Genomic DNA, 15,542 nt, shown 5'->3' with positions numbered 1-15,542 from the left:
CCTGGCCTTCTGCGTGTTTTCTGGCGGCTTCCACTCTCACCATTCCCATCGCAGCTTCCCCAGGTTGAGGAGGGGTTTCAAGTTTCGGATGTCTCGGGCTTATGGTGGCGTCTTGAGCAATATCTTCCCCAAAGCAGTGGGGGTCATAGTCTTGCAGACCCCCAGAGCCCAGCCTGCCTCTGAAGTTGAACAGCCCTTGCCTGAGAGCAGCAGGCTGTTGGGGGGCCGCCTCGTCTCCCCCTGCAGGCCCGGGGTGTCCAGCCCTTTCCAGGCTGTGTCCCGCAGACAGGACCAGGGCTGGAGGGGGCTGAGTCCGAGGCCTGTGCTGGCCCTGTGGGCTCCGGCACCTGACCTCTCCAAGCCCCGTCTGGAATATGGGGCGATAACCTGCCCTCTTTAAGGGGTCGGTCAGATGAGACAGGCTTGGGGGGCCGGGCCGGTGCAGGGGTGGTGGTAACTGATGCTGGAGGGTCCCTGAGGGCTGGGCCCTAGACCACCCCCCGTGGCCCCCTCTAGGCCATTGCTCCTGGAAATGGGCGCCTCTCCGCTGGGCTCCCCGAGTTCTGAAGCTGAAAGGGAGGCTGGAGACTGCTGCCCTGGCCCCTGAGGCCCACAGAGGGGGCTCCCCCAGTGTCCCATCTCTGCTTTAGCTACTGAAGTGAATTCTACAGCAAATGGGTCCCCATTTCTCTCCTTTGGGTAAAAGTCCCAGAGTGAAAGAGGTGGCAGCGTGTTTTAATAGGAAATCCGTGTCTCCCCGCATAAGTAGTGGGGACAGAGGCTTAGAGTACAGCCCCCCAAAAGGGCAGCACGTTGTTTGTCGCCCATGGATGCCAGTCTGAAGGTTGTCCCGGGCGCGTGGCGTCTCCCCCGGCAGTCCCTTCTGGTGTCTGTTTTGTTCAGGCCTCACTACTCTAGGCAGGTCTGGAGGGGCGCCTGGAGGTTGTCACTACGTGGCTCCCCTTGGCCCTGCCGTGAGGGCGCCGTGTCTACACCCGGGCCCCACAGGTGTGTGGTGCGGGCTCGGATCCAGGCCCGGATGCCTGTGTTCTGAAGGTGTTGGGGTCCACGCAGAGCGACCTCGCCTCTCGGCCCTTTGCTGTCGGCGGGACGGCCACGGGGAGCGGGGCTGGACACTTTCCCCCAGGCATGAGAGGACCCTCAGGCCTTGGGGCTCAGTGTGGGTGTCAGACCTGGGCTCAGAGGATGGCGCCCAACACCACCAACAAGGTGGGGGCATCGGGGCCACCCTGCATGCAGCCTCAGGAGGGGCCTGCAGGAGGCAGTGCCCCCACTCCAACAACCAGACCCGTCTCTCCCGAAGGGGTTTCGAGGTCCCCGCCCCGCAGGCCCTGAGCAGCAAAGGGCTGGTTTCACCTTCTCCGAGGTCCCACAGATAGGGGGCAGGGTGTCCCAGTCTTCACGGGGCTCCACATGGCCTCATCCAGGCCAGGCCAAGGGCCCCGACGGTTCCCGCAGGATGAGGGAGGGGTCTCAAGGGCCGGCCTGGGGGCTAGAGCATGCGGGTCTCGATTTTTAGCAGTGGAATCCTTTTTCTAATAAAACTTCGCAGTGAACCCCACGTGAGAAACAGGAGAGGCCGCCTGAGTGAGTGGGCTGCTGCAGCCCGTGTCTGATCTCCTGGGCCCCCTCCCCCGTCGGCCCCGTCTGCAGCCCCTCTTAGTCCCCGGGTTCATGAGGGCTCCCCCCGCTGGCTCTCCTCCCAGCCCAGCCTTCCTGCCCAGGGCACAGGGTGGGGGTGAGTGGCTGCGGCCGCCGTCAGAGCCGCAGGAGGCAGCGGTAGCAGGTGACGGCCACGTGCCGCAGGCGCAGGATGAGGACGAGGAGCCGGGCGCGGAGGTCCTCGAGGGCCAGCGCGATGGGCTTGACCCGGCTGCAATACAGGCCGAGCACCAGCAGCAGCAGCACACACACGGACAGTCGCAGGAGCAGGGAGCTGCCTCGGGGCCGGGGCCGGCTGGACGCTGGGGGTGGAGGGGGCCCCGGTGAGTCCCTGCCCCTGTGCCTGACCCCGCAATGAGGACCCTGTGGGGCTCCGCTCCCTCCTCCCTGCAGGGTGGTGGGGAGGCTGCGGGGAGAGCCAGGCTCATCCCGATGGTGGCACCGCGGCTCTGCCCATCGGGGTGGGGTCCCTGGGTTGACTCCCATGCTCGCGTCAGTGCCCGGGGCCTCTGCTGGTGCCACATGGCCTCCATGCAAGGACCCTGCGCTGCTCCCCCACTCAGGGACCCCGACTGAGGGAGCTGCCCTGCTGGGGTGGGGGGCCCTGTTGGAGCTGATGGGGGCTCTGAGGGTGGCCTGGGGCTGGGCCCACACTGGGCATTGCATGTGCTGTGGGGGTGAGGGTCCCTGGCGGAAGTGGGGGGCTCAGAACTTACCCTTGGTGGTGACGGTGGGCTCCCTGCTGGCGATGTCTGGGAAGGAGAACTGAGAGTGGACTTGGGCAGCGGGGGCTCCCCGCTGGGGGGGCACACGGCCGCAGCCTGCCAGGTGCCACCCAGAGCTCCTCATCTCAACCTGCCCACCCAAAGGACCCTGAGCTGGGGCCGTGTCACACACAGCTCCCACAGGGTCCTGACCGGGCTGGGCCGTCCACACCTCCCCCAGTCGGCCAGTCTGCTCGGGGCCACCCAGTGTTCTGACCCCACCTCGCTGCTTGGGGTTCAGCCTGCCAGAATGCGGGGCCCCAGACGCTGCTCTCAGAGCCTGTGGGAGCCTGGGGCATGGTGACCCCACAGGCAGCCTGCGGGGAGGGGACCGTAGGGGTCGTGGGTCCAGAGGCGAGGGGGCTGGCACTCGGGGAGGGTCCACCAGTCCCGTCCCACCTGCACAGCTCACTGGGGGACCCCAGACCTCCCCCTGCCCGACTGGTGCCTGGTCCTCCATCTGCAGACCTCTGTGACCAGGGCTGTTGGGAAGCTCCTGGGGGGGGGGGCGGGCGGGTGCTGAGACATGCTGGAGGCGGGGCGGGGGCTGAATCCTGGGGAAGGAGGAGCAGGTGAGGAGGCTGCAGGAGGCACCGGCTGCCGCGAGAGGAGCTGGCGCCTGGACCCGACAGTCATGACGGGCCATCCAGGGAGATGCTGCCGCGGATCAGGGCCGTGAGGTGCATCCACAACTCGGGAGGACTTGGGAAGCGCCTCTCTTGGGGGGCCATGGCAGAGAGAACCTGAGATGCCCCCACAGTTCTGCCCCACACCATGCTCTCCTTTGTGTGGTCCTCTCCCCCTAGTGGGGGAGGGGGCACCTGTGACTCGCTTCTACCCAACAGAATATGGCAAAGGGGAAGGACTCTGTAGCCATAATGAAAATTGCTGAGCAGTCAACTTTGAGTCCATCGAGAGGGAGATCATCTCAGGTGGGCCTGACCTAATCAGGCGAGCTCTTTGAAAAAGAGCGTCCGAAGGTCAGAGCCAGTCGGCCACTGGCCTCGAAGGCGGTGCTGCATGAGTTCCACAGCTGCAAGGACATGAATTCTGCAAATAGCCCCAGGAGCTTGGAACGGGGCCCTGAGCCTCAGATGAGGCCCAGCCCTGGCCCACACCTGGATGGCAGCCTTATGAGACCCTGAGCAGAGGACCAGGGACAACCGTGCCCAGATGCCTGACCCCTGGGATTGCTGAGAGAATAATGTGGGTGTTTGGAAGCTAAGTTTGTGGTGGTTTGTTATACAGCATGGCTAGCTGATACAGGGGCTGTGCCCCATGGGCAGGGTGGGAGCAGGAATGAGGTGGCCCAGGGGAGGGGAGGGCAGGTGGTGGTGAGGGGGCTCTGGGGGAGGGGGCACCAGGATGCTGGGGTTGGGAGAGCTTGGGAAGGGGTGGTGAAGGCGGAGGGGGTGGGAGGGGCTGAGGGGCCCTGAGAAGCTTCGAGAGCTGGAAGGGAGAGCGGCCGGCGTTAGGAAGGTCTGGGGCTGCTCTGGTTACGTTTTTTCCTGCCAGCTGCTGTCGGTTGACTGTCACTCTGTCCAGGCTGACCCCACAGGCCCAGGTTTTATTAGGGTTATGCCTATGAGGATAGGACAGGTGACAGTGGTCCTTCCAGACCCTCCGTGAGGTCCTGGGATGCAGTGTCCCCTGGCCCCTGGCCCCCGGCCCTGGTGGGCCTGCCACGCCCCTCTTACAGTGGACAGCCACCTCCAGGGGCTCGTGGAACCGCACATGCCTCGAGGTCCTCTGTGGCTCGGTCCCCTGGCCGCGGCGCCCCCTTGAGCTTCGTCTCAGGATGGAGGAAGGGCACGTCCTGTCGTCCTCCTGGGACTGGGATGGGAGCAGAGGGAAGCGGGCAGGAGTGAGCTCCTCCCCCCGGGCCCGGGGGCTGGAGACAGGCTGCCTGGGCCAGGATCCCTGCCACCGCCTCTCGGTTTACAGAGAGGGACGTGCTGTGCGGGACCAGACAAGTGTGAAGACCCCCTGCAGGCCTGCCCTCAGCCCCCCGCTCCAGCCCCAGCCTGCTGGGCTGACCCCTGGGGCTGCCCCTGGGTGGGGAGGACTGAACAAAGCCACCAGGGCAGGTCACAATCAGATGGTGGTGTTAGTGGTGCCACCGACGTGGTCAGTGACCTGGCGGGCCGGGTCTCCTGTCCTGCCTCTGCCCCTCACCGACCCCGACAGGGTCGGTAATAGTTTGCACGTGTCAATCATGACGACGAGGATGGTAGCGGCTAACATCCGTGGAGGGCTGTCTCGTACCGAGCTGCCATACAAAACCTCACGGGGTCCCGGAACACCCTGCCCGGGGCCTCCTCTGTGCCAGGCACCGAGGGATCTGAGCATGAGACCCCAGGCTGGGAGGGCAGAGCCTGGACATGTGTCTGCCCAGTGGCCGCCCTCCCACCACTCCGAGGGTGGAAGGTGGAGCCGGGAATAACCAGACGGCTCTGAGCCTCAGTGTGCCCGTCTGTAAAATGTGACAACAGGCTGTTCTGAGCGAGAACGCCTGTGAGCCGGGCCGTCTTGGGCTGGGGGCGGCTGGCTGCACAGAGCCTGCTGCTGGCCTTCTGGGCGCCGTCGTCCCGCTCCTCCTGCGCTTGGGCCCAGCTCCGTGGCCGTCTCTTCCCCTCGGCTGCCACACCAGTGCCTGTGGCCTGCCCAGGCCCAGCAGCAGCTTCAGAGGCTAGGTCGGGATTTGGGGTCTGAAGTCGGGGCCCCACCTGCTCCTTTCAGAGCCCCTGTTGTCTCCCTTGCCCTCCCTCTACTGTGCCCTGCCCTGTCCCCCACCTAGACTGTCCTCGCTGCATGCTGACCACCTCCCGGTCCTCCTCTCCCCACCCCCTCCCGCTCCAACACCTTCCTCCCTCGGCTGCCAGGGCAACCTTGCCAGAGAGGCCTCCAGACTTGCTGCTATGCTCCAGAACCCTGCATGGCTCCCACTTCTTCTGCCTCCACCCACCACCTTGCCCTGCCCCTGGGACTTCCTGGTCCGGCCCCTCTTGCTGCTTGCACACGGTACCCTCACCCTCAGCCCTGGCCCAATGCCATGCACCTTTGGTCATGCTGCACCTCACCCTGGGGGCCTCTGACCCTCTCTATGAGACCAAAGCTTTACAGTGCCACTCCGCAACTTCCCCTCTCCGTTCCCAAGGCTGAGGACAGCTCAGGGCAATGGCAGGGATCCAGCCTCCCTTTTCTCTTCCCCCCTCCCCACCCCCAGTGGAAGCCCAGCTCCTGGAGCCGGGTGTGCTCAGCCCTGCCACCCGGGGACCAGGGCCTGCTTGGGACCCTGCCTTACCTTCCCCACCCTGGGCATCGCGGTGCCTGGAGCGGCCTCCTCATTCTTTCTGGTCTGATGTGGCGTCTCTGGCCGGGAGTCGGGGCTCAAGGTTTGTGCTGTAGTCCTCATTTACTGGAACATGGTCCTAAGATGAGCACAGACATCATTCATTGCACAGGCAACACTCGTCAGAAAAAAGTAAAAGGAGGAGGAATTCCCCGCAGGAAGCCGAGCTGGCCTCCCGGCCTCCATCGGCCTCGCCCTGGAGCATGTACCATTCTCCCTCTGACGCTTCCAGCACAAAGAACCCTGAACCCGCTCAGAACTGCTCTTGCCAGCAGCTGCCCTGCTGCCACTGTCTTCCTAGTTTCCACCTCTCACGGCTGCGTAATACTCCAGGGGCTGTGTCCTCAGTGACAGCCACCCTCCAGGCCGGTGTTCAGGAAGCTTGCATTTTATTACTGTCACTTGCAATGTTTTGATGTCACAAATTAGGCTGCAATGAATATTTCTGCTTCCTCCTCTCATGGGGGAGGCTCCAGGAGTGATGATGGGGTGGGGGGCAGGGCATTGTCGGGGCTCAGAGGGGGCTTGGAAAGGCTTCTGCGAGGGTCACGCCCACTGTGTGGGGCTGCAAGGGGTGAGGCCCGTCCCTCGGGCATGCCCGACTCTGTCTCTCTGTCTCTCCCTCTCTGCCTCTCTCTGTCTCTCTGCCTCTCCCTCTCTGCCTCTCTCTGTCTCTCTGCCTCTCTCCCTCTTTCTGTCTCTGTCTCTCTCCTTCTCTCTGCCTCCCTCCCTCCCTCCCTCTCTCACCCCGTTTAAATTGCTTTCTAGCTAGGTGTGAGGGGCACCTCCTGCTGTCTTCTCTGAGCCTGTGATCGCTGAGGGGCTGTGCATCCCTACCGCCCGTCACTAACTGCAGCCCCTCTGGTGTGGATTCTCTTTCACCCTTTGAAGGGTCCTTGTCTTTTGAGACCTCCTCCATCCCACTTCGGGTGACCCCGCCGGGCACCTGTGAGGGGAATCCAGGCATGGAGCATCAGTCCTCCGAGGGCCCTGGGGGGTGACAGGCCCAACCCCCTCATTGTACACGTGGGGAAATCGAGATCAGAGATGGCCATGTGGCGAGGCCAATGCTGGGGAGCACGGCCAGGTCCTCCGTGCCCCCCTCCCCCCAGATGACGAGGGGGCGGTACAGGCACCTCTTCATCCCCAGCCCCAGGCTCGTGCAGGGGTCCCTGGTCTGGGCCCTTGGTGGACATTCCCTGCTCTGTATAGGGCACGTTTGCATATTATGAGGCGCATCCCTGCCTTCCATCCATCCTTCAAGGACACTGTGCCCCTGAGGGCTGGGAAGGGGGCTGCGAGTGAGGGTCCTGCACCATCCCCAATGCAACTCCTTCGGGGCCACCCCAAATGGAGCGAGACTGCCTCACGGGGTGAGCAGGGGGAGGGCTGCAGGGAGGGGCCGGGTTTGGGTGAGGGTGGTGGTGGCCCCGGGGCGGCCACACACTCTTCCGCCTGGGAAGGAAGAGGCTGGCTGCACCCCTTGATCCCTCGGGGGGCATAAATAACGCGGATGAGCAGAGCACCCCATTAACCACGTCTGTGTGGATGCCGCCTGGACCAGCTCAATGATTTCAGAAGGAGCAATTTCCTCCTATCGCAGCATTGGGGTTTTTATTGTAAATGGGGTTGTGGAAGGAGCTAGGCAGGAGGCGGGAGGCTGGCCCGTCTGCAGGACTGGTTTTCAGGAGGGCAGCAGGCCCGGACCTGCCTTCCAGCTGAGGAAACGCCTGAGGGGCTGAGGACTGGCTGAGCCACCAAGCAGGGACCTCAGGCCAGCACCTCGGTGTCACTGTCAGCAGCGCCCAGCTGTTGAGCCCCTGCTGGGCACCCTGGGCCTGGGTCTACCCCAGGGGCTATGGGACGATGTGCAAGTATGTGTGTGCATGTGAGTGTGCACACATATGTGAGCACGTGTTTGTGGGAGCGAGTGTGCATGTGTGAGTGCACATGCATGTCAGTGTGTGCGTGCATGCTTATGTGCATGTGTGAGGTGTATGTGAGTATTATGGAGTGTGCACACACATTTGCGTGTATTTGTGTGGCAGTGAGTATAGAGCTGTGTGTGATTGTGTGCATGTGTATGTGGAGCCTGTGTGAGTGTGTACGTGTGGGAGGGTGTGACTGCATATGCATATATGTGTGTGTGTACATTTGCACACTAGTGTGCGTGCCCTTGTGCTTGTATGCACATGTGTGCAACTGTGTGTCTGCATGTGTGAGTGTGAATGTGCCTGTAGGCATATGTGTGTGCATGTGTGTGGCTGGGTGCGTGCGTGTATACCTTGTGTGTGACGGTGTGAATGTATGGTGTGTTTGTGTGTGTCCCTGGCAGTCACCCAGCAGGGTAGCTTGGTGATTCCAGTGCCGGCAGCCTGCTGGGTACAACCAGCTGCATCCTGTGCCTTGTGTGGCCCTGTGTGGTCTTGGGCAATCTCTTGACCTCTCTGTGCCTCAGTCTACTAGGCTGTAAGATGGGAATACTCACAGCAGCTTCCTTCGCGGGATCTCCCCAGGGTGAGCGAGGCAGCACGTCAGGGCTTAGAAGCAAGCCTGGACGGTGCCTGTGCTCGGTGACCTTGGCCACCGTTGTTATTATTCTGGGACAGGGTGTGACTTTGCACAGAGCCTAGGACGGTCTGTCCCGTGTGTGGACAGTGAGCACTTCATGTGGGATGTCCCCTTTCCCCTGCTGGGCCTTCTCAGGCTGTGTCCTTCATCTGGGCCGTTCTCTGCTCCCAGGTGGCCCCCCAGCCCCGCCCCCTCGACAGCCTTGCTCAGGCTCCAGCTTCCCCTTAAGGGTCACTTCCTCCGAATGGAAGCAGGGCCTTTGCTGATCCCAGGACTGGCTTGAGCCTTGGGCTCTGTCCTTTGGCTCAGTGACCTCAGTCAAGAGGGGTGACCGCCTTGGGCCTCAGTTTCCCCACCAGAAACACGGGAGGAGGGTGTGGCTCTGGCACACTCAGCAGGTGAATTCTACTCTGGGTGGCACTGCCTCTGGCCACCCCCCACCCCCAGCCCCAGGACTGGATGGCCGAAGGCCGAGCACAGGACCCGCGTAGGGGCGGGAGGCCTCGGGCTCTGGCAGGGACAGTGTGTAACAAGAGTGCCCTTCCCTCCAGGCGGCTGTGACCGATAGGTGATAAAGGGTGGAAAATAGCTCCAGGCCTGGGGCCTGCAGAGTGTCAGCACGTCCCCCCTCCGGGGAGGGCGTGCCCTCCGGGGCAGGCCTTCTCAGACCCCTCTCACGTCTCTAGAGAGAGGGGCACGGCGCTTCCTGGGGGGGTGGGACAGAACGGGACCCCAGGCCCGCCAGGGCTCAGCACCTGGGTAGGGACTGGGTCTGCTGGACTCTGGAGCCTGAGCTCAGAGCCCAGGGCTGCCCGGCGTCGTCTCTGGGTATGGGCCTGTCTGGACGGGCCTGCTGCTCAGGGGTGCGCCAAGAGGGCCCCAGGCCCAGGCTCTGCCACAGGCCTTCCCTCGGGCTCCAGGCCAGGCCGGCCCCAAGGGACACTGGGTTGGGGGCCTTGGGCTCCTGCCCCCCTTTCCAGGAGCAGAGGTCTGGTTTAGGGCCTGCATCCACAAGACCGCCCCCCCTCACCCCCATCTGTGGGGTTTGGCGGAAAGCCCTCTCCCTCGTCCTCCCTCTCTCCCTCCCTCCGCCTGCATCTTGGCTTGAAGCCTTTGGGCCATGGTGACGGCACCGAGAAGCCCAGCGGCCCCACCAAGGCTGGGTGCTCCAGCCCAGCTCTCTGCCCGGCCGGCGGCTCCCACTGGCCTCCAGGGCCGTGTGAGGCAGCCTGGGTCGGCTCTCGCCAGGTCAATGCCTCGGATAATGCAAGCCCTGGGGTCCGGCCACCTGTTCTGCCACCTACCCCAGCCCCATCTCTCGGTGACGCCACTCACTGGGCTCCCCACCTCCTCCTGGGCCAGGCTGTCATCACCTGTGTGCCCTGTCCACTCTCATGTGCCCTGCCTGCCCCATGCCTGCCCACACGCTCTGACAGCTGGTGTGCCTCCGTCCTCCCCAGGGTCGCTCTGAGACCCCCAGAGCAGTGCCTGCCGTGCCGGGGAGGGGCCCTTCCTCAGCTCTGACCGTGGGGCTGGCAGCTGGGTTAGTGCCCACGCCTGCTCCCTGCCACTCCTCACACCCTGTGCTGTGCCCCTTCACCTTCAGGGCCCCCAGGGCTCAGGGGACTGAGGAGTTGCCGAATCTCACAGCCCTCCGGAGGCAGACAGCCTCACCCCGGCCTGGCAGGTCCCGGAGCCTGAGCAGAGCCCAGCTGGCTCCTGCTGCTGCTGTCCTGCTGCCCGGGACGCCTCCTCCAGAGGTCCCCAGCCAGGGGAAGGCGGGAGGGCCACGCTGGGACCTCGCCGGGGAGAGGCTGGAGCTCAGAAGCCCCCTCGTCCCCATACACCCCCCCCAACATGTACACACGCACCATACATATCCCACTTGTACGCATGCATCACATATGTGCACTCACACACAGACACACACACTCACTCACACACACTTGCGCTGCCCCGGCCCACCTGGGCTCCTGCAGGTGACGCGCCTCGCTCGGGTGAGCTCACCACCGCCGGCCAGCAATCCGCTGGCCATCAGAGCCTGGAGCAGAGTGGGAACTGGAGCTGTCAAGGCTCACAGGCCAGCTGAGAAGTTTCCATTACAGCTACGGGGCAGTGGCCTCAGCAGCCCTGAGGGCCCGCCGCCCTGTTGCCCTCTGGACAGTCCGGCCTCAGAGGAGGCTGTCACCGCGGGGCTTGGTGGCCCCGGGGGGTGTTTGACCTCCCCCTCCCTGGAGCAGCTTGGCTGGATTAATGGGGAGAAGACCTGCAGGCTGCGCCTTCTCCAGAAAAGGAGACAGGAGGCTGTGGACACCCCCACACTGGCCTCCCCTTGGGAGGGCGGGGAGCAGAGTGAGGCCGGCGGGCTCCAGAGAAAGGCTGGCCGCTCCCAGCCCAGCACTCCCAGCCGGGAACGGGCTGGCAGCTCCCCAGATAACACGTATTTCTGATTAAGCAAGAGGAGAACTCCTGGGGAGGCCCTGCCGGGCTGACCGCTGGCTCAGTGGGCTGCTGCCCTGCCGGGAGGGGGTGCAGGAGCAGGAGCTGGCCTGGTGGCCCCCAAGACCCCTTCCCGTGCTGGGATTCGCAGCCCACACGTCTTTGGGTGCATTTAGGATGGGGGCAATTGCGGGGCCAAGTGACACCTGCGTGTCTGCTGGGTGCAGAGGGACACCCTAGAATGGGCGACAGCAGACCTCAGCCTCCAGAGCCCCCGGCAGATGGGGGCAGGTGGACCCCTCCCGGACCCTGGCCACAGTGAGACCCGGGCGGGTCACTCAGCCCTTGTTCCAGTCCCCTGCGTAGAACAGGGGTCCTTTGCGACCATCCCGAGGGCTGTGCAGGTGGAGACAATGTGCTAACCCTCCTGGAGGCAGCTGCACGCAGCAGGCACCACATGAACACACGGTGCGTCCTGAGCCAGAGGGGCGCCCCACGCGCACAGTGGGCCAGGGTGGGGAGTCCTTCTGATTAAGTCAGCTCAGCACAAGGCTCGTTCCCTGGGGATTCCCCAACATTGTGGCCTGGTCTCCAGGGTCCCCAGTCCCGAGGCCATCCCCTGCTGGGCTCGGCTGCGACGGGGGCTTTGGGCAGGGCTTGCTGGAGTCCACGCTGACCCTGCTGCCCAGGCCGTGGCCTCTGCAAAACACCGAGAACCCTGGCTCCGGGGACTTCCGATGGGACTGCGCTTGGCTCATCTCTGGGCCAAGCTTGGAGAGACCGGCGCTCCAGCTTCTGGCTAAATTGGCCAGGTTTCTCGCTTTGCTCGCAGCCAGCCAGGCATGAGGCAGGAGTGGGGCGGAAGGGCTGGCCCTTTGGGTCAGGCCTGGCTGCTGGGCAAGGGCTCAGAGTGCCAGGGGCCCAGACATCACTGAGTTCACCCGCCATCCCACTGTTCAGACGAGACATGAGGTTCGGGGAGCTAGGTCTTCTGGGGTCACCATCGGCCCTGGTTTTCCTGGGACCCTGCCCATTTTTGCACTGAAAGACCACATCCCAGGTAACGGAATGGGTGGCTCTCCAGCCCCTGTCCAGGGCCACAGTGTGCTCTGTCCAGCCTTAGTCCACTGCTGGCCCACCTGCCTGTCCGCCCGTGGCAGGTTCTCCAACATTGGGAATCTCCCCCCTCTGACAGATTCATCCCCAAATGGGACCTGAGTGTCCACCTGTTCCCCTGAGCTGGGATCTCACCTGGCTCACTCCAGGGTCCGTGAGGGACAGTGACAGCTGGGCTCTGTGGCGTCCCCCACTGGGCACAGTCCAGCACGATCCTGGCCTGGTCTCAGCCAGCAGCGCCCCTCCTGTCCCCTGGAGAGGCCGGCCCTGGGACACACAGGAGGACGGGGCCGAGTCCGCCCAACCTCCCAGTGCTCTGGTCTGGAGGTGCTGCCCACCTGCCTGCAGGCCAATCTGTGGCCGGCCCACGTCCCCGCCCCAGGCCCCTCTGCCAGGTTGCAGAGCTCGGCCAGCTGGTGAGGACGGAGCTATAATTACCTCTCCCCTTTGGCAGAAATAGCAGCAACCCCGTGGACAGGCCACTGGCCTCGGTGCGGGAAAGGATGTGGCCGTTTCCCAGGCCCCAGCGTACTCCAGGCCTGCGGGTGAGACGAGGGTTGGTGCCCCCTCCCTGTCCCCTGGCCGACGTGCATATTCCGGGCCAGCTCCAGAGCTGCGCAGCCCTCAGAAAACCCCCAGATTGCAGTCAGAGGCAAAGTGTGTCGGGGGAGCAGGAGGGTGGGAGATGGGGGGGCTGGACCTGGACAGGGCGGAGGCTGTCGGGGGGCAACCACAGAGTCCAGCCCCTGGTTGACCCTGCCCCAGAGGGAGCCCGGACTGCGAAGGGACCCCTCCCGCTTCCCACCCCTGCACCCTGGGTTCCCAGGAGGAGAAGGCAAAGCTCAGACCTTGTGCTGCTGATTTGGGGCACAGTGGCTGAGCCCCCATATTGCCCCAGCAAGTGGGGGTAGCATCTGGGTCAAGGGGGCAGCAGGGGTGGAGGGTCCAGCGTTTCTCAGCGTCTGTCCCTGGCTGGGGGTGGGGAACGTTCAGCTCCCTGTTGTGTCTGAGCGGCAGCCGCCCTGCCCAGCAGGTGCGGAGCTACCTTGCATTTGTAGACGAGGAACGTGCAGCTCAGAGAGGGGAGGCAACTTGCCCAAAGTCACACAGCCAGGAGGTGGTGGACCTGGCCCAGTGTTCGTGCCCCTGACTGGCGCCTGATCTGATCTGCTGGCGCATGTGGCAGCCCTGAAGGAACCGGGTCCAAGAGGTGGATGCAGGTGGCTGAGGGCATGGGGGTCAAGTGTGGGCAGATCTCTGATGGGCCTGTGTGGTTCCAGCCAGGTGAGGGGGCTGCCCGAGGAGCAAGGAAGACCCCCACCCCATGTCTCTCTGTTAGGGGTGGAGAGGGGGCACCCCACTCGGGTACAGCTGCAGGACTCCCAGGGCGCCCAGGGTGTGCTGGGGCTGGGAGGCGCAGTGTGAGCGCAGGGGAAGCTGCCTCGCAGGGCCCCAGGGTCCCTGAGGGCCACACGTGGCCGCTGTGGCCTCGAACCCACCACTGGGACACATCCGTGTGGGAGCTCTGGGGCTGCCGCGCCTCTCATGCTCGGTAGGTGTAAACGCTCCTTGTAAATGCCTTCAGGTGGCAGATGCTTCTGGCTCGGCTCCGCGGCCAGGAAGGGGCTCGGCTGTGTTTCAGCAAAGCTCTGCTCGCCTTTACTTACAAAACCTTGGGGCCGGCAGGTTGGACGAGGGATGCAGTTTGCTGAGCCCGGTTCTGGGGACACCACGGAGGATGGTGGGACAGGGGGGTCCTGCCAGCAGCTTGGCTTTGTGGGGTCCTGGAGCCAGGTGAGACCCCATCCCGGCTGTGCGCTGGCCGGGTGACAACCTCCACCTGGCTCCTGTCCTGCAGGGCTGCGGCCTGTTCACACCTGCAGGACACTGGGCTGCACCCCAGGCCGGGGCTCCCGCACAGCTGCTTTCGTCCCCTCTTGTGACCAGGGCGGGGGACGGCCCTCCGTGCGTGCGGTGCTGTGGCTGCGGGGGCAGCAGTTTCCTGGGAGGTTTATTAGCTCGCCCCGAGGCCCGCAGCCCTAGGTCAGCTCAGGAGCTCCAGCCCGGCTCTGGGAGATGTCCCATCAAAGCCATTGTGCCCTCTGCGCACGTCCCCAGTCCCCATCCACTGAGTCTCAATCCCCACCCTCTGCAGGGGAGTCCTCAGAGGGTCCTCATCCCTGTGCCCGGGGCAACGACCCTCGACTCTCCTGTGGGTCGGAAAGGAGGAGGGCCCCCAGCCCACCCTCCTTCCTTCCAAAGATCCTTACCCCACACCTGCCCTGTGCTCGGCCCTGGGGAGCAGCCGTGCCCCTCTCCACTGTCCTTCCACGGGAGGCAGATGACGTCCCAGTCGAGCTGACACACAGATGAACCACTGTAGGCGGATTTCCATCTGGAGTCGGGGGGCCCGTGGGGGCTCAGCGATGTGGCTACCCCAACACACAGCTCCCTTGGGAGCGTCACGGTGACCTCCACGTTGTTGATGCATTTCCAGGGCTCCCCCGACCCATCTGCAGTGCTGGCCCCCCGACTACCAGGTCCTCCTTGGCTGGGGTCTTGCATGAATGATGAAAGCCCTGCAGGGGACTGGTGGAAAGAGCCGGGGCCTCAGTGTGGCCCACAGGGCGTGCGTGCTGGAGGGAGGGCTGGTGAAGGGAGACCAGGCCAGGGAAAGGGGCCTGGAACTGATGCCTCCCCATGCTGCCCTGGGGGCGGCCACAGCCTGGCGGGAGCCGAAAATCCCCAGGAGTGAGTCTTGGCGGTTTGGCTGGGTGGTGAGTGGGGCCCGCGGCCTGGATGTGGCTCCCTCCCCCCAACTTCAGGGATGGACCCCAGTGTGTGCAGGCTGGTGGGACAGGGCTGGTGGCAGAAACTGGTCCAAAGAAGCACTCCCTGCCCGCCTGTGTGTGTGGCCCAGACCCGTCCTCGCCTCAGGGCTGCATCTGCTGCCAGCCAGCCGGGCAGGCCGAAACCCCCAGACCACTCTGGCCCCAGCGGGAGCGTCACGTCCACGTGATCCTGTCTGTGATAAGCCACCAGCGGCTTCATGCCTTCTAGCAGGGCTTGGTCTCGGGCCCCAGACAGGTGGGAAGGGGGGTGAGGAGGCTCCTGCAGGGCCCCGTAGGCCGCTGCAAGGACATCGGCGTCAGCGAGATGAGGCAGACGAGTGCTTTGAGCAGACGAGGGACGTGACCCGAGGGGGTTTAGTACGGCCCTTGGCCGTCACGTGGAAGGACTGAGGGGTGGGAGAGGTGGGGGCGGAGGAATGAGTCAGGGGCCACTGTGGCAATGCAGGGGGTGGGCAGGGCGGGGACGTGGAGGCTGGGTTCCTGCGGGGCAGAGTGACAGGAGTACTAAGGGGTTGGGTGTGGGCGAGTGAGGCCATGGTGCTGAGCGGGTTGCTGGGCTGGTGAAGACGGTGCAGGAGTCCCTTTCGGCTGCCGTCACAAATCCTTACAAACTTAGTGACCTCGCACAACACAGATGTGCACTCTGATGGTGCTGGAGGGCGGACGTGAGAGCCGTCTCGTGGGCCAAGGTTGGGGTGTGGGTCTGGCTGGCTCCCTCCCGAGGCTCCAGGGGAGAAGGTTTTCTTGGCTTTTCTAGCTTCTGGA

At 64.3% G+C, this 15,542-nt stretch overlaps 1 protein-coding gene across 4 annotated transcripts; it reads right to left on the bottom strand.

Annotated features, from left to right (window-relative positions):
* Positions 1-716: 716 nt before the first annotated feature.
* C7H14orf180 (chromosome 7 C14orf180 homolog) lies at positions 717-12,332 on the bottom strand. Of its 4 annotated transcripts, none has more exons than XM_014854435.3 (5): positions 12,061-12,332; positions 5,752-5,878; positions 4,145-4,280; positions 2,400-2,435; positions 717-1,985 (listed from the first exon to the last, which is right to left on the bottom strand). In XM_014854435.3, exons 2-5 carry the CDS (start codon positions 5,860-5,862, stop codon positions 1,780-1,782), a joined length of 489 nt encoding a protein of 162 aa, XP_014709921.2. In that variant the 5' UTR covers positions 5,863-5,878; positions 12,061-12,332; the 3' UTR covers positions 717-1,779. The 4 variants fall into 4 exon arrangements, with proteins under 4 accessions (XP_014709921.2, XP_070370538.1, XP_014709922.2 ...); XM_070514437.1 differs by having other exon boundaries at positions 2,400-2,448; positions 5,761-5,878; positions 12,061-12,199; XM_014854436.3 differs by lacking the exon at positions 12,061-12,332 and adding an exon at positions 10,336-10,818.
* Positions 12,333-15,542: the final 3,210 nt, after the last annotated feature.

Source organism: Equus asinus, chromosome 7 (genome assembly GCF_041296235.1).
Source record: "Equus asinus isolate D_3611 breed Donkey chromosome 7, EquAss-T2T_v2, whole genome shotgun sequence".
NCBI classification, from domain to species: Eukaryota; Metazoa; Chordata; class Mammalia; order Perissodactyla; family Equidae; genus Equus; species Equus asinus.
Note: the sequence above shows the minus strand (reverse complement) of the source record. Positions and strands in the feature narration are given on the sequence as shown.

Excerpts from the sequence above, each read along its gene's own strand:
- C7H14orf180 (XM_070514437.1), bottom strand. The coding sequence starts at position 5,862 with ATGAGGACTACAGCACAAACCTTGAGCCCCGACTCCCGGCCAGAGACG. Across the intron at positions 4,281-5,760 it reads CAGGCACCGCGATGCCCAGG|TCCCAGGAGGACGACAGGAC; the intron begins GTGGGGAAGGTA and ends CTCCCATCCCAG. Across the intron at positions 1,986-2,399 it reads GCCCACCGTCACCACCAAGG|CGTCCAGCCGGCCCCGGCCC; the intron begins GTAAGTTCTGAG and ends CTCCACCCCCAG.